Source organism: Cyrtonyx montezumae, unplaced genomic scaffold (assembly GCF_038088225.1).
Source record: "Cyrtonyx montezumae isolate F1298 unplaced genomic scaffold, pur_monq_1.0 scaffold_33, whole genome shotgun sequence".
NCBI classification, from domain to species: Eukaryota; Metazoa; Chordata; class Aves; order Galliformes; family Odontophoridae; genus Cyrtonyx; species Cyrtonyx montezumae.
The window spans coordinates 1021034-1036768 of record NW_027072038.1 but is presented as its reverse complement, the minus strand read 5'-3'; the positions used below and the strand labels follow the sequence as shown (position 1 = coordinate 1036768).

The following is a 15735-nucleotide window of genomic DNA, read 5'->3' as shown; positions in this document are numbered from 1 at the left end:
CGTTTAGATGAGGTGCTAAAGGACTTAATTTAGTAGTTGGGTAGAGATAGTGATAGGAGGATGGTTGGACTAGATGATCTTATAGGTCCTTTCCAACCTTATGAACTTATGAACTTATGAACTTATGAAAGGGGACAAAGGGACATCCAGCTTTTCCAGTGACTGTGGCATGGCAGTACCTTAGGATGTGACTGGGGAAAGCACCTGGGCAAGGAGTTTCTGAGGTTGTAGGTGATTTTCTGCTAAACTTGGAACAAGGGAAACAAACAGATCAGTAGAAGGGACCTTTTCAAGCCTTGTTTGATAATGTCTTACCTCCTTTTGAATTTTATCAGACCCACATCGAAGTGCAGAAACCTTTCAGACAAACCTAGGATGCATGCAGATTTTCATTTCAATCTGGGGATTCTGGGGAGATTGGTTGTACAAAAAAAAAAAGAGTTCTGGTCTCTGGAGCTAGAAGGAGTGCAGCCCCTTGGATCAAGTTTCTCTTGGCAATAGTATTTACTGAAATGCTCAGCACCAAGGAAAACTCAGAGCCACTCCAAAAAGTGCAAGAGCCAAGGGGGTGTTTGCTGTGCCGTGCTTGGAAGTGACACACTGAGGACAAACTGGGACTGCCCAGCTGAAGGTGTCACCCCAAGAGCTTCCTGGTCTTCAGCAGAGGCTGTAAGATCTCCCCAAACAAAGCTGGAGATGAACAAAAGAGGCAAGACATGGTAGGAATGCATTCTTGTCCACAGTCCCTTAACAAAAAGTAAGCAGAGATCTGTATAAACTGTCCCAAGACCTGAACCTCCCAACCTCAGCTCTCCTGGATGTTGTATCTCTGTTGGTAGATATACATATGTTAGAAAAAGTCACAGAATTGGCTCTAAACTTGGAGCTGCCTGAAAGCATCCATGCTGAAATTGATATGGGGTCCTTTTGGCCCTTGCTCCCATGTTGCATCTAAATCTGAGCAGCTGGACTTTAAAGCATGCGAACTTTAAATCTCAAGCAAACCACGTCTCTCGGAAGAGCAGAGGGTGCTCACCATCCACTGAAGCCATTCCCTGTCTTTAAATGTCTTTGCTTAGGCTCCCAGTGCTCCAACATCACTCCCCATGAGGCTTGGTACTGTTTTACAGCATGCTATTTGTTTCATCCCAACCCCTTGAACTGCTGTAGCATCTACTTCCATCCGCAATAAAATGGATAATCCCAATAAAATGGGAACACTCTCTGGCAGAGCCTTTAGACGTCCTCCCCGTTCTCGCTGAGGGACATGGTGTGTATTTTAATGGTTGGCACTTTGCAGTTTTCATGGACAGTGCCCCCTGAAGTGCCCGCACAGCAGCACTCCTGGAGGAAACCTTTGCTTTTCACTTTGGCAGCAGTACAGCTGGACTTGTCTTTAGGGACCACATTTTTTGTCGGCACGCTTTGCACAGTGGAGAATATCTTCCATTCGCAGACCCCATCAGATTTGGAAATCTTATAGAAGGTTTCTCCTGAGCCAACAGGGATACGGACCACACCTTTGCCACCTCCCATGCTTTGGTTACTGGGATGGTTGAGGTTGAAGCTTGGGGACTGCTTCTTTGCTGCGTGCTTTCTCGGGAGGCACTGAGCTCTCAGGACATTTTGGAATGCTTTCTTAAACTCTTGACTGGAGCATGGATAGATGATGGGGTTGATGCAGCTGTTCAAATATCCAAGCCAAAATGTTATTTTAAAAAGTGTGTCCGGGGGTTTGATTGTAGGAAAGAAAGAACCTAAAATGGAAAATATACAGAGTGTTAAGGCAGAGGCAGTGAGAAATTGCAGGTAACCAAAGAAACTTAAACACTGGAAAAACATAAGATTCTGCTCTGTCTTGAAAAATTTATGACTCAAAGCCTAATTCCTGCAGTCTTTCAGAATGCATGATGCTGTAGAATTACAGGGATGTTATCAGAGATCAATTCAAGGCCCAAGACATCCACTTCATTAAGCAAGCATTGTATTCTCCCATTTACAGCCCAAGGCAAGAGAACTGATACCAAGTGAGAAAGGAAAATCGCTCCCTCTAGGACATCTAATTCAAGATCAGTTAGACAAATAACAATCATATCGAGGAGGTTATCAAAAGGAGCTTCAAAGGGCAGGAAAATCACAGCATTTTGGAAGTCTGAGTAAGTGGATTACTGGGTTGATCAATTAGAAGTCTTAAAAACCATCAGTTATTGGCTGATCATTTTCTCTTGCAGCCTTTCAGAAAATAATTTTTCTCGTGGAAGGCATCTGAAATTCAGAGAAATTAAAGGAAATTGAAGACTGGAGAAATGGTTTGAAATTGGAATGTATGGCAAAGTGATATTCACTTGTAATCTTAGCTCCCAGGGACCATCCAAAGAGCACAGAACTTAAATGGGTGCTTAGCAAAGAGAGTTCTGTGGACCTTTTTATTTTATAGGAAGCAGAATAGCAACAAAAAAAAAAACTAGAAATGGGATTATTCAGCAAATGAGTGACAGAGCCATTGGCTGTGCATTTATATATATATGCATATTAGGTAACTACTGCTTTAAAATATTTTCCCCAAAAGCAAATTTTCCCCAAAGCAAAACCTTTGTTTTTTGTTCAAATACCATTTAAGCCCCTTACTGCTTTTATAAGCAAATTCTTAACTTGCTTATAAAATGATCTGAATAATTTGCGTATGAGATTATTTGAATAGGATGTCAGTAAATGCTGAAGAGGTTTACTGATGGAAAGATGTCACTATAAAGCTACAGAGTGCACTTAGGGTGTCAAAGATTCAGTGCTGCTGCTGCTTATGGAGAATTGTTTAGAAATTTGTTGCTTTTCCTTTTTCTGCAATGGAAAGCAGCCTTTGTAACAGGATCCCCTAATTCTCTTTGCTTGGAAATGAAAACACTATTGCCCGAATGTGAGTGAAACAGAAAACCAAACTCCATTCGATGTGGGGGTGGGATAAGTGATAACAGCACTTCCAAGACCAGTCTTGCAAAACAGATCCAGAATGAGAAAAAAAGAGAAAAACATTTCCCATATGCTGTCAAGGGAAAGGCTGCTTCTTACTTACCTCCAGTGAAATGGAAAAAAAAAAGTAATTATATCATTCAACTGACAGCAATTAGCTTCGATTGCTTATCATGGGCACAGGGAGCAAAATAATTTCCCGGCAAATATATCATGGTATCACAGTATCAGAATCATAGAATCACCGAATCATAATTGGCTTATTTTGGACTTCATAGTCAGGTCTCATAAATTGCACTTTTAGCACTGATACATACATCCCTTCCTGCTTTTCCCAAAAAATCAGAACCCTGTGTGTTCTGGGAGAGATGCTGTGGAGGATTTTGATGTAAATGCATTTGACATCCTCTAGAGTTTCCTTGATTTCTGCATCAACCCCTCAGCTCGACAGGGGTCCGTCTGTTTGTTGGACCTCCTCTGACTCTAGGAAAGCTTGCAAAGCAATGAGAGCCTTCTAATTGAATCCTGCGAGTGCTGAACTTTGGTTTGAATCTTTTCCTTTCTGTCTTCACCAAACAAAGTGACAGCGAGGGCAGCAAATGCTTCCAAGAGGCAAAACCCAGCAAGGAATTCTCAGGGTGTTTTTCCCCTTGTGAGAGTGTATCAAAACTTTGCCTGGACCAGGGGACACAAACAGTGTGGTGTGATTAATGATGCTTTCCCCCTGCTTCTGCTGAGCACGGTCTCTGCTGCAAAATGCAGAGCAATGCCATCTTTCTTCCATCCCCAATGGAAGAAATAGGGGATAGGGAGGGGGAGAGGTGCAGGGATGCTGGTTGCAGGTATCCCTCCCTGGGATTGCTCCCCAGACACCAGACATGGGGCTCCCCGCTCCCCTCCTGCTGCTGCATGCAGCACTTCCACCATTGCTTTCAATTCTGTCATTTTCTATGACCAACTACGTGAAGACAGCAGTTACTATTTTGCAGTTAAGTGTAAGCAGGTACATCTGCAATTTAGGATTTTTCTCAGCAAGTTAGCACTTGTCTTTAATAAAAACAACGAAATGAGCTTTTTGGAGAGCCTTCGTGCTGAAGTCATTGGCAGATGAAGAGTACAAAGGATTCAAAATGCCCCAATCCTTTGTTTTTCCTTGATCTCTTCCTTTAGCACACCCACTGCTCTCCCATCTTGTCCTAAGACAAAGGTGAAACAAGCCCGGGAGGAACCAGCAGTGTGAGGCTGAGTGTAAAAATGAGTAAACAATAACAATTCCTGTTTGCTGCAACTTCTGGTTCTCCTGAAACGGAATGTGAGTGCCTTGCCAAAGTCTGCTAAAAATAGTGAAGAGCCAGTGTCAGAGCCTGCCTCTTGCTCATTTTTTTATTTCTGTTCTTTGGAGGGGGGCAGAGATGGAGATCAGCACGCTAATTAATGAGTGCAGCCTTTTTTAGTGCAGTGGTGTAGAGATCTGTTGCCTTGGAACCTCACGGTGTCAGAGAACAGCAAATGAACTGACAGCGTACGAACTTTTCCATGAGTGGATCCCATTGCACGTTGTCATTAACTCTTTCTTTCCAGTGGTGGATGCAACTTGGGCTTTGAGACAGCAGGTTCTCTCTGCTGGGCAGTTGGCCATGCCGTCCATAATGTTTTGTAGGTTAAGATTGGCTCTGCCTACATTATATCTGTACACTTTCCTGCAAACGAAGCATTACTAAAGCCAATAGAAGGAAACATAGAATCATTAATGCTGGAGAAGATCTCTGAGAGCCCTAAGTCCAACCCCAACCTATCCCACCATGCCCACTGATCAGTGCCACATCTCCACAGTTTTTGAACGCCTCCAGGGGCAGTGACCCCATAACTCCTTGGACAGCCTGTGCCAATGACCACTCATTCCTAATATCCAACCTGAACCTTCTCTGGTCCAACTTAAGGCCATCACCTCTCATCTTATTGATTTTAATGGTTGGCACTTTGCATCATCTTATTGATCTTATTGGGAGTAGAGACTGACTCCCGCCGTCCGACACAATCTCATTTCAGGGTGTTATAGAGAGCAAAAAGTTCTACCTCTTCTCCAGACTGAACCATCCCAGTTCCCTCAACTTCTTCCCATCAGACTTGTGCTCCAGTCCCTTCACAGCTCTGCTGCCCTTCTCTGGAAAAGCTCCAAAGAGACATCATCAGTAGAACTGATGGACCCAATATGTAAAGGAGCTAAAAGTAAAATCAAAGTAGAAATAATATGGACTTCCTTCTTACTTATGCCAACAACATCTTCATTCTAAATCAAGTTCAACACGTCTAAACCTTGAGCTGCTGAACTATAGTGCAGGGTGGAGAAATCATTTCACTTCCCAAATCTTATGTAGAGTGAGTTGAATCCTTCTGTAGTTTGCAGGAGCCGTGGACACACTGGTGTTTGCTTAGTGCCTCTTGGAAAATACAGTGCCCTCTTCAGGTGGAAAGCAGTGCTCTTCTGTTGCAAACGCTGGTTATGTCCATAGCTCAGAAACATCCCATAACCTTTGATGATGCCTACCTGAATATTTGGCAAAAGGTGAAAAGCATTACCAAAAATTGCCCAGGTCCTTGGGGAGGGCTTCTCACCTTCAATGGGATACTGAGAGCGTGTTCTTCTTTATCTGGGAGTGAAATATTCAGTGGTGTTGCTGTCATGGTTAATATCAGTGGTAGATGGAGCTGGTAGCAAGTAGGAGTAATTTTCAAACAGTGCTGCTGAGCCTGATGATAAAGTATTTTGTTCAATGTGCAGAGACATTTAAACAGGCAGTGGCTGGCAGTGCAAGCCAGACAAGATTAAAGGAGAAATAAAGCTTGATTTTTTTTGGTTTTTTTTTTTTAAATGACTGCTATTAACCATGAGAAAAAAATAACAAAGCGGAGTGGTGAGTTCTCTCTTCTTTAAGGCACACAGCATCAGGCTGCCTGTGTCCTATGCAGCAGTGAGGCACTATGAGGTGACCCTCTTTGGTAGGTGACATATAGGAGGATGGAACAATGACCTCATTTGCCTTCTGGCCTTTAAAGATCCCACGTGTGGGATCTTTTTAACATTTTTTTTATCATCTTTCCTGAAATAAAATAATAAATAATGGCAAAACTATTAGACAGCTCAGAGCCTTCATCTTCCATTATCTCCAATAGTTTGTGCTGGAACCAGAGGAAACTTCAGCTGATCTCTTGGTGCCTTTGACATGCAGGTTGACTAGTTGGTTTAGTGGAAATAAATTGGTGATAGGTGGATGGTTGGACTGGATGATCTTAGAGGTCTTTTCCAACCTTGGAGATTCTACTATAATTCTTTAGAATCACCGGATGCTGAAATTCCTGCTTTATTTTCAGTAGATTGAGGATTACTGAGTGCCAGACACACAACTCAATTGCCTGCTATATGAAAATTAAATAAAATAGAGTGTGCTATCAGCATCCTGAGATCCTCTGCCATGAACTGTTTCATCACTTACCCCTGAAATGCCAGGACTCCATTCCTTTCCCTCACCGTTTATTTTCTTGTTTGGCAACTTCTGGTTTCTTCAGCTCTGAGAGAGTAGTTTTTCACGCACCTCCTGGTGAGTAAGTGCCAATTCAGCCCCAGAGATGTAATTTGACTGTGTCATTACTCAGAAGTTACAGAGCTGCTTGATTATAGGTTGTTTAAGAGCCAGCTCTGATGTCACATGTCATTTCACTGACGGACAGCTCAGAGGGACTCAGCAGCTCCCAGACTAAAGAAAAGTCTTGTTTACACTGTATATCCCCATTAGCTCCACAGGAATAAGATCCTACAGATTTCTATGGCCGTGGACTTCATTGTGCTGTTAAAATCCAGCTAAATCTTGCAGCTCTGTTTAGATTCACCGCTTTTTCTCCTCCTTTTATGGTGTAAATTCAGTGACTGAGTCAGAGCTCAGGGGAAGGCAGGCAGAGTGGTAAGGGTACCTTCACAGAATCAGGCAGGATCATTGAATATCCCAAGTTGGAAGGGATCCATAATGATCATCCAGTCCCACCTGAGAGTACCATCAGTACCCTGCACACTGGGAGCAGAGGACCACATGCTGTTTGTTAGATTGTCAGGGGTCTAAGGGAATCAGGAAAAGTGCATTTGTGTCTTGCACAAGTCTGAAATCCTTGCATCTCTTGCATGAGACACCTGGGAGTACAAATCTGCAATCACAGCAAGCTGAAAACAGGGATGGCTGTGTGGTTACAGAGCTCAGGGCCTGGGATCTGTCCTGTTCCTGAGCAATTGCCCTAAAGACAAAGAGGAGGGAGCACAGAGGATCCCCAGTGTCCTCCCACAGACTGACTTGGTACCAGCAACTCTGCACCTCTGTACTGCCAAAGCTGACCAATGGACCTCATCATTGCGTTCCCAAGCTCAGTGTTAGAAGTGAATTTTACTCCATGAGACCAGCACTCTATACTGCACCTCGGGTCAAACACAGCCACCCCACAGAAAGTGGATTTATATATATATATTGCTGCTGACACACAACAGCTGCACTCTGTGCATATATGGTGTCCCAGCACGTCTCACACATATGGAAAGTATCTTCCGTGGGAACAAAAATGGGATCAAAGAACACTTCAGCTAGAGAAAACGCTTCTGTTATTTTTTATGATCGTATTAGCGTAGCAAATGCAAAGCAGTGGTTAAGTATTTGAGTGAGAAGAGATGTGAGGAAGGGTAAGAGCCTGCATCTGTCAAGTCTTGCACATTTCCAGCTGTGCTTGTCTCAGGATCTGGGCTGGCTGATTTGGAGGGAAAATGTGAAAGGCTTTGTATTTGGATCTCTCTGAACTGCAATAAACAGCCATATCAAGATGAGCAAGGATCTGGATTCAGATCCCTGGATCATTCTATACGGTGTGGGTATCTCCAAAAGAGACAGGTGGGACAGACAGACAGAGGAGTGGGTCAGCCTGGGAATGGTGCTCTGATTATTTGGATTTTTTCAGACCTAATTTATGCTCTGTTTCATGTTGTACCCACTTAGGATGGATGATATTTCTGGCAAAGAGCAAATGTCTCACCAAGAAACTATTTCCAGATTCACTGTGTGCAGATTCAGATTTAGAAAGTAGATTAAAAAAAAAAAACCCAAAAAAACCAACAAAGAAACCCAAAACACGGGAAGGTAAACTGAGGTTTTCTTACCCATGTAAGCTCAATTGATAACATTAATTTACAAATGGTTTTGATTACTGGTGAAATTCCAGCTCCCTCAGCGTGGAATGATTCAGGATCACATTGTTAAAGCTGTTATGATACTGGATATCATTCCCAAAGCTCCTGGAGGCATGCACTTACAATAAAACCTTAGCTTTCATTTCAAAAATGAAAAGCAAAAGCAATGGCATAGTTCAGAGGACAGATTGAAAAGATGAATTGGATGTTGGTTGTGATTTGGGATCCCTAGGGTTTGTAACACTGGACTTCTGCTCTTTAGCATCCAAATCAAAGACAAGCCCTGAAATCTGCTGGGTGGGGTGGGAGAATTATTCATCACCTCTCAATCACTATCACTAAATAGCACCAGGATCTCTGAGAGGAGAGGGAGTGAAAATGACATTCGTGGTTCATTTGCTCCAGGTGTCTGCAGGTGGTGACTGCACAAAGGAGGAACATTTTGAAGACAAGGACAAGCCTTCTTCTTGACAGGTAGCTCATGCAGGAAATCTGTAGATATGAGTCACAACACATAGCAGAACTAGCTCCACATTCTCTCCCTGCTTGGCATTTCAATGGTTATTAATGTTAGCAATTCCTTCTCCAGCTTTTCTGCATTATGAGTCAGTGGGACACATTTCAGGACTTGGTGACAGCAGATGAATGTTGGCCATGGGGATGTCAATGGGATTTTTGCCATTGGCTTCAGCATAGCTGTTAGTGGCTTACACCAACAAGGCCTTTGCAGACTGTGTTTACAAAAATACCCCCTGTGATCAGACAAAACATACTCACCAAATACTTTGACTCTATTTCATGGCTTATTTTCTCCCCGTTCATTGTCTTGACACACACACACACACCTCTGTGATCCATGACTCAAAGAGTGGCAAACACCCTTTTCTTTCCAACCTCTCGCTTTGTGGCTAGGGCTCTACTCTGGATTTCTTTCTCCCTTTTTTTCTTTTCTGTGGCTGAGGGAACACACTGAAATGCTAACACGGGGAATCTAGCTCTGAATATTCTCACCATGGCTGGAATTCAGCATGTTCTGATATGAAAACTATTCAGGGCAAGCCTGTCCCAGCTTTCATTCATTTTATTTTAGGCGTTATCAGCTAAACAAAGATAAGAAGGGTGATTCCCATCCTTGCCTCTCAGAGCAGTGGATGACCAAGCCGTGGTGGCACTGAGGAGGGCTCAGGCTGGAGGGACAGGAGAAACCCTTTCTTTTGACTATCCAGCCAATTCTACAGGAGAAAAGAGATGGTTCAATGAAGGGAGCTTTATTTTTATATGGAGAAACTGCCAGGATAATGATGTTTCCATTGTCGTCACCTGTAAGATTAGTGCAATTTATATGGTTCTCCTCCCCAGGAAAGCTTTTACTTGCTCTGCCTCATTTTGCCCATTGGTAAATGGAGATATTCTCCCAACATGTAAACGTTTTGGCACTGCCTTCACAGAATGAGACAATACTTCAGCATCATCAGCCAAAATGGCTTTGATTCTACAGGAAATTGGTGACGTTTTGTTCGGCACCTCCCATTAACCTGCTAATGATAAATCCCAGCTCACTTCTGAATCTCATACAAAACTCATTCCCATTTGTACTGTTGGCCAAGGGTTGGAAAGGGATAAATCACAAGCATTTTCCTTTCTTTTATTTTTGGCCACTCAACAACCCTAAAAATCATGTATAAGCCACTGTCTGTCAAGTTGGATCCTATTATTCTGAAAGTAATTCCTAATTTTTGCTTATTAAAGCACCACTGTCTGAAGGAGTCAGTAGGAAGGGAACAGTGAGTTGCAGAATGTGAATGTCAGCACAGGAGCAGGTAGCTGATTTCCTCCTGCAATAAACGTGGACAGAACAGACACCCACTTCATATCTCTAACCCAACCCTGTCATGAGAAGGAACATGGCCTGAAGCCCAATAACTTTGCCAATGGGTGGGCACGATGGAGGATGGCTCAGCCAGAAGCAGTGGGAGTCGATCAAAATGTGTTGTGACAGGAGAACATAACTAATGGAACCCCAGACGGTTCTGAAAAGAGCAAGAGCCATCAAGCTACACCTGATATATATATTTTACTGGTAATACAAACCAGGCAGGTTCTCAAAGCACAGCCTTTGGGAAGTACTATGCCCTAACAGGCATGCAGGAAGCTCTGCATTGTCCCAGCCTTTCAGCATAGAGAGCAGTTCAATCATGCCTTTCCCAGTGTGATCAAGGTAGATGAATTTTCTATATATGATATCACACGGTCAGCTGAAACCTCTCCATCATGTCTGGCCACCTTTGGCTTGAAAAACTAATTTACCACTGAGTTGACTGGGTATGAACTCATACCACTGTATCCCAAGAAAAGTGATGTAACTAAATCAATCGCCTTCTTAATGCGTCAGAAACAGGCTGTTATTCCATCACTGCAGAGAGCCACAGCCCTGAGTGCCCCACGTATGACCTCTACCCACACACCCATTGCCCATTGGCCATGGGGCTGCTCATAAGGTCAGGTTCTTCTCCTCCCTCTTCTTGGTTCTGGGCTGACTCTCTTTTGTTGCTTTATGTTTGGCTGGTGGTTGCTGGACAATTAGCTGGCCCTGCCCTTGCTGCTCCTCACCTTTCTAACTCTGTCAGAAACCTGTTCTCAGGTTCAGCTTCAGGCAGCCTATGGTAGTTGATGCCTCAGAGATCCTGCTTGCTCAGTGTTAACTATTTCCAGTCTAAAAAGTAACGCTGGTTCCCTTAAGAAACTGTTTCTTCAAAGAATCACAGAATCATTAAAGTCAGAAAAGACCTCCAGGACTCCCAAGCAAAGCCCCGACCCATCCCCACCGTGCCCACTGTTCATGTCCCTTAGTGATGCATCTCCATGGTTCTGGAAAACATTCTGGGACTGTGGCTCCTCCACATCCCTGGGCAGCCTGTGTCACTGAGCACTCTTTCTGAGAAGAGGTTTTCCTAGTATTCAGCCTGAGCCTCCCTAGATCTTGTTCATAAAGAGCTTTGCTAAAATGTCACGCAGTTGTGACAAAGAGCAGGATTTCATTTGGTAACTGAGGTGAAACCAAAATGTTTTGCGGTAAGAAAATGTTGAAAGCTAAAAGGTCCTCCCAGCTGTTTGAATTGAATGCATTATGGTTTGAGAAAGGAGCCAAACACAGACCTACCTTTGGTCTGGTTTTTGGCTGGTCCTGTGTGGAGTCAGGATTTGGACTCAATGATCCTTATGGGCCTTTTCCAACTGGGGGTGTACTCTGACTGTGATTTGACCAAAGTATGGACAGTACTAAAAAGCTTTCAAAGCTGTTCTCTCCATGCAGGTTACAAGCAGGGCAGTTAATCAGGGAAGCTCAAGTGCAAAGGGTTTCCACTGAAGCACCTGCCAGCAGTTGGGAATAAGGTGTTTAAGTGTTGCTACTGAGAAATAATGGTCAAAGTAAGGAAAAGAGGCAACAGATGTGGAAGATGTGCGAGACCAACAGCTGTTCACTGGGAATTATCCACACTTGAAGGTCTGGATAACTGGCTGCCTGGGTGGGGTAGGATGCTCTTATGCTCCCCCTGGAGCAAGCCAAAGTCTGTGCTAAATAAGAGGTAGACAGTGAGAGCATCTTGAGATCCTAAGCAGGAAATCAATCTATTCTTCAACTCATTCTTCTGTTGAATATAACTCTTCTATAATTATAGCAAGTCCTGCTGCCTAGAATAAGGAAAATCTGTTAGACACACCCAAAATCAGCTTGGGAAGCAGTTGCAGAGAGATGTAGATGTGAGAGAACTTCAGTGTCCTTATTTTAAAACCTAATATGAGGGCTGAAACAGTGGACGCGATTCCTCCAAGGCAATGACATTTCTGGGAAGTATCTGCGTAAAGTTCATTCATCAGCGGGTTTACAGCTCTTCGTTTGGGGGAGGGAGAGTGATAAGATTTCCAAGGGAGATTTGCAGACCAAAGAATGTTGCATGGGATCAGATTTCCACTGCTGTGAGGCAGAGGACTTGGGCTCATAGAGGTTACTGGTCACAGTTCCTGCTGGTTCTCAGACTGAACTCTTATTTAGGCTTAAATGCATTGGAAGATTGCTACATCTGAACCTGAATTTCAGTCAGTCTCAACTGTGATGGAAAGAACCTCACACTAAGATAGTCATGTGTCTAGAGAGGAGCTGAGACTCAATTAGGGGAATATGAGGACTGCAGTTTGGGTTAGAACTTGTCTAGGTAAGTTTCATTAAATGATTTGTGAGGATAGGTTGGGATCTAGGATGCAGCTACAGGAAAACTTCGTGGCTAGGAGCAGGTCCACTGGTCAGATGGAAGGAGGGAGAGAAAGTGCACAAAGAACTGAAAACCTGTCTTCTTCCAGGGGAAATGAGCTGTTGTGACAGCCTTTCAAATTACAGACATTTTGTGAAAGCTGAGTTTGCATGCCAGTGCCCTAACCTCATTTATTTCCATGCAACGAGATTATTGTTTGCTGGCTTGTTCTACAACCATCGAAGCCAAGTGAGGAGGTGTTCGGAACATAATGCTCATTCCCATGGAGTGATCCAAGAAGGTAAGACATTACTCACATAGATTGCAACTGGCAGTTTTACACACTGATTTCAATTAAGATATTGTCATGTGGCAGGGATACTCAAATCGTTTCTCCATTTATTTTCAGCAATATCTGCTGATCTGGATGTTACGCCTTTATCCTACTCTTGATCTCCTTTTATTACTCTTGCCTTCCCTGTACCTACACCCCAAACTTTTCCACCCCTGCTCATTGTGTACTTCAATGAGCCAGGTGGTTCTAGCTGCACCTTGGTTCCCAGCTGGCAGGGCTGGTGATAAGAAATGAGATCTCATGGTGATAGAAATGAGGGGATCTTGATGATGCTGTTCAAGGTGGAGCAGCCCGCTTCAGGATGCTTTCTTGTTTACTTTGCAGACTTCTGCACCCCTTGTCAGTTTAATAGCTCCTTGTCTCTAACAAATCAACAAGTCATTTTGAAAGACTTTAAAAACAACATAGCAACTCCAAAAAAGACAAGGAAGCTAATAACCTGAAGAAAGTTGCTTTATAAGGGATCAAAGAAAGATGCAAAGCTGGTCTTTAATCAAGCCAATTTCTCAGTCTGAAGCAAATTAACAACGACACCATGCGTGCAGTCTCACAGCAGATGAAAAGTAGTGTGTGTGATGTGTTCTTGCAAACCCTTTTTGGGTATGTTTCAGTCATCTTGGCAACCAGCATTCCAACGTGCTGACACCCTGGGCAGCACAAGCCAGCCTTTCCAGGGCTCCCCTTATGCAACTCCTCCAGCTCACACTCCAGCACCTCCACCTATTGACCAACGAGAGTGACTTTATACCTTCTGGGTTTTTTTTTGTGTGTGTGTGTGTTGACATTAGTGATGGGCTTTTTGGGAAACCACCAGGTGTTCTGGGTAAATCCAGGAGAGGTTAATTGAAAAGGAGCCCAACGTCTTTCGTAAGGTTTAAGAAAAGAAAATAATCTCCCAAACCTTTTAGTGCTTAGGTAAGCATCATTTGTTTTTTTTTCATTGCACTCAGTGTAGCACTACTAGCTAAAACTTCGCTGCAGTCTCACTTTTTTTTTTTCCCTATACAACTTAAGCCTTTTCTGTAGGAAAAGCTGCTGAAATTGAACAAGGCAGATGGAAGGCTCTTTGTTTCCAAAGCCTGCATTCAGTACAGCTCTCACTTTGCAAACTTTACGCCATTTGCCACTCTCAGACACAGCCACAAAATCAGCATTCTGGTTCTAAATCCTGAAACCACATCAAAGGTGACTGAGCAAAGTCTAATTAAAGTTCTGATTACTTTGTATGTCAGTGATAGCAAAGGAGAACACATCCCTCCCCTTTAGAATTATGGCTGGGGAATAAATATTCCCATTCAGTGTGGTGGGTGAGACATCAGCCGGTGTTTGGCCAGTGGGCCCAGTGGGTTTCCACGTAGGATGCGAACCAGAGAAGTGTAAAATTAGTTTGGAGGATCCTCGTGGCTGTGCTGTGGCTGGATGGGTGATAAATTAAAAATATGATCATTTGGAATATGGTATTTCATAGCATGAAACCTCCTATTAGGGAGCTGATTATTTCTCATGGCGGGGAATTAATGGGTTCTGAGCACTTATGGAGATTCGTCCCAGAACAGTGAACTGCTGCTTAGACCATGAATGCTTTTATACGTTGACCTTTTACAAATTTATATCACCTGAAGAACTGGCTGCAAACTTGAATATAAACACACGCACCTGAAATACCATTCCTATAGAAGAACTGATCAGGAATAAGTCCTTGTTCTGAGAGGGTATTTTCTATGTGGAAAAAGACTGTCAAAATCAGTTTCATCCTTTCTGCAATTTAGCTTCCCTTTGAACCAGACCCGCTCAGTTAGGTTTGACACTTTCATTTTTTCACCCTCAGTTTTGATGCGTGTTTTGGTTTTTGACAGCTTTCCAACAGAAAACAATTCCCTCAGCGTTCTTCTGATCAGCTCTATTGAACACAGGCAAAACCACGGCCCTCCCTCGGGGGATGGCTCTGTAGAAGAGGTTTATGCATTACTTACCAAGAGGCATGACCACAAAAAATGGAAGCCAGCACAGAACAAAGCATCCCACAACTATTCCCAGGGTCTTGGCCGCTTTCTTTTCCCTGGAGAACTTGAGGAGACGCACTGAGAAGTGATGCTTGCTCTTAGAGCTGGCCGTGGCCCCGCTCGTTTCCGGGGTGTTTTTGCGGTGGATCCGTAAGGTCACTGCTTCGGAGTGAGATTTCTCTGTCTTGAGCCCTGAGCTCAGCCCTTTGCTTTCCCTTTTGGCCACGACGTACACTCGGCAGTACATCACCAAGATGATGGTCAGGGGGAGGTAGAAGGAGCCCAGAGCAGAGAACAGCACATAGCCGGGCTCTTCGGTGATCTGGCAGATGGTCTCATCTTCAGGAGCTGGTTCCTTCCAACCAAAAAGAGGTCCGATGGAGATGACCAGAGACAGAGCCCACACGCACAGCAGAGCCAGGAGGCCTCTCTTCTCTGTCACTATGCTGGGGTATCGCAGAGGGTAGCTCACCCCGATGTATCTGTCTATCGAGATGATGCAGAGGCTCATAATGGAAGCAGTGCAGCAAAGGACGTCAACAGCTGCCCAGATGTTGCAGAAGATCCTCCCAAAGGCCCAGTAGCCCAAAATCTCCATAGTAGCTGAGAAGGGCAGGACAGTAGAAGTCAAGAGGAGGTCGGCTACAGCCAGGTTGATTATGTAGTAGTGGGTGACACTCTGAAGATGCCTGTGGCAGGCTACAGAGAGGATAACCAGAATGTTACCCAGAACTCCAAAAATGATCAGCCCCCCTAGAATAACACCCAGCAAAATGGCCTTGGAAATGTTCACGGGCCCTGCAGAGTGAGTGCAGTTGGAACAGTCAGATGAGTTCCCAGAGAGGAAAACCATGGTGAGTGACTGGCAGTGCTCATGCAAGGCTGCTGTACGTCGGGCCCTGTTCAGGTAGAAAAAGTAAAGGGATCAGTCCTCAGAAT

General features: G+C 43.9%; 1 protein-coding gene across 1 annotated transcript; it reads right to left on the bottom strand.

Moving 5' to 3' along the window:
• Positions 1 to 1236: 1236 nt before the first annotated feature.
• ADRA1A (adrenoceptor alpha 1A) lies at positions 1237 to 15649 on the bottom strand. Its single transcript, XM_065745046.1, has 2 exons — positions 14767 to 15649; positions 1237 to 1757 (listed from the first exon to the last, which is right to left on the bottom strand). The coding sequence occupies exons 1-2, from the start codon at positions 15647 to 15649 to the stop codon at positions 1237 to 1239; spliced, it is 1404 nt and encodes a 467-aa protein (XP_065601118.1).
• Positions 15650 to 15735: the final 86 nt, after the last annotated feature.

What these genes read in the sequence shown, in the direction of transcription:
- ADRA1A (XM_065745046.1), bottom strand. Translation starts at nt 15,649, where the DNA reads ATGGTTTTCCTCTCTGGGAACTCATCTGACTGTTCCAACTGCACTCAC. An exon ending in TTTTGTGGTCATGCCTCTTG is followed by an intron (nt 1,758 to 14,766) that starts GTAAGTAATGCA and finishes TTTCCATTTTAG; the next exon opens with GTTCTTTCTTTCCTACAATC.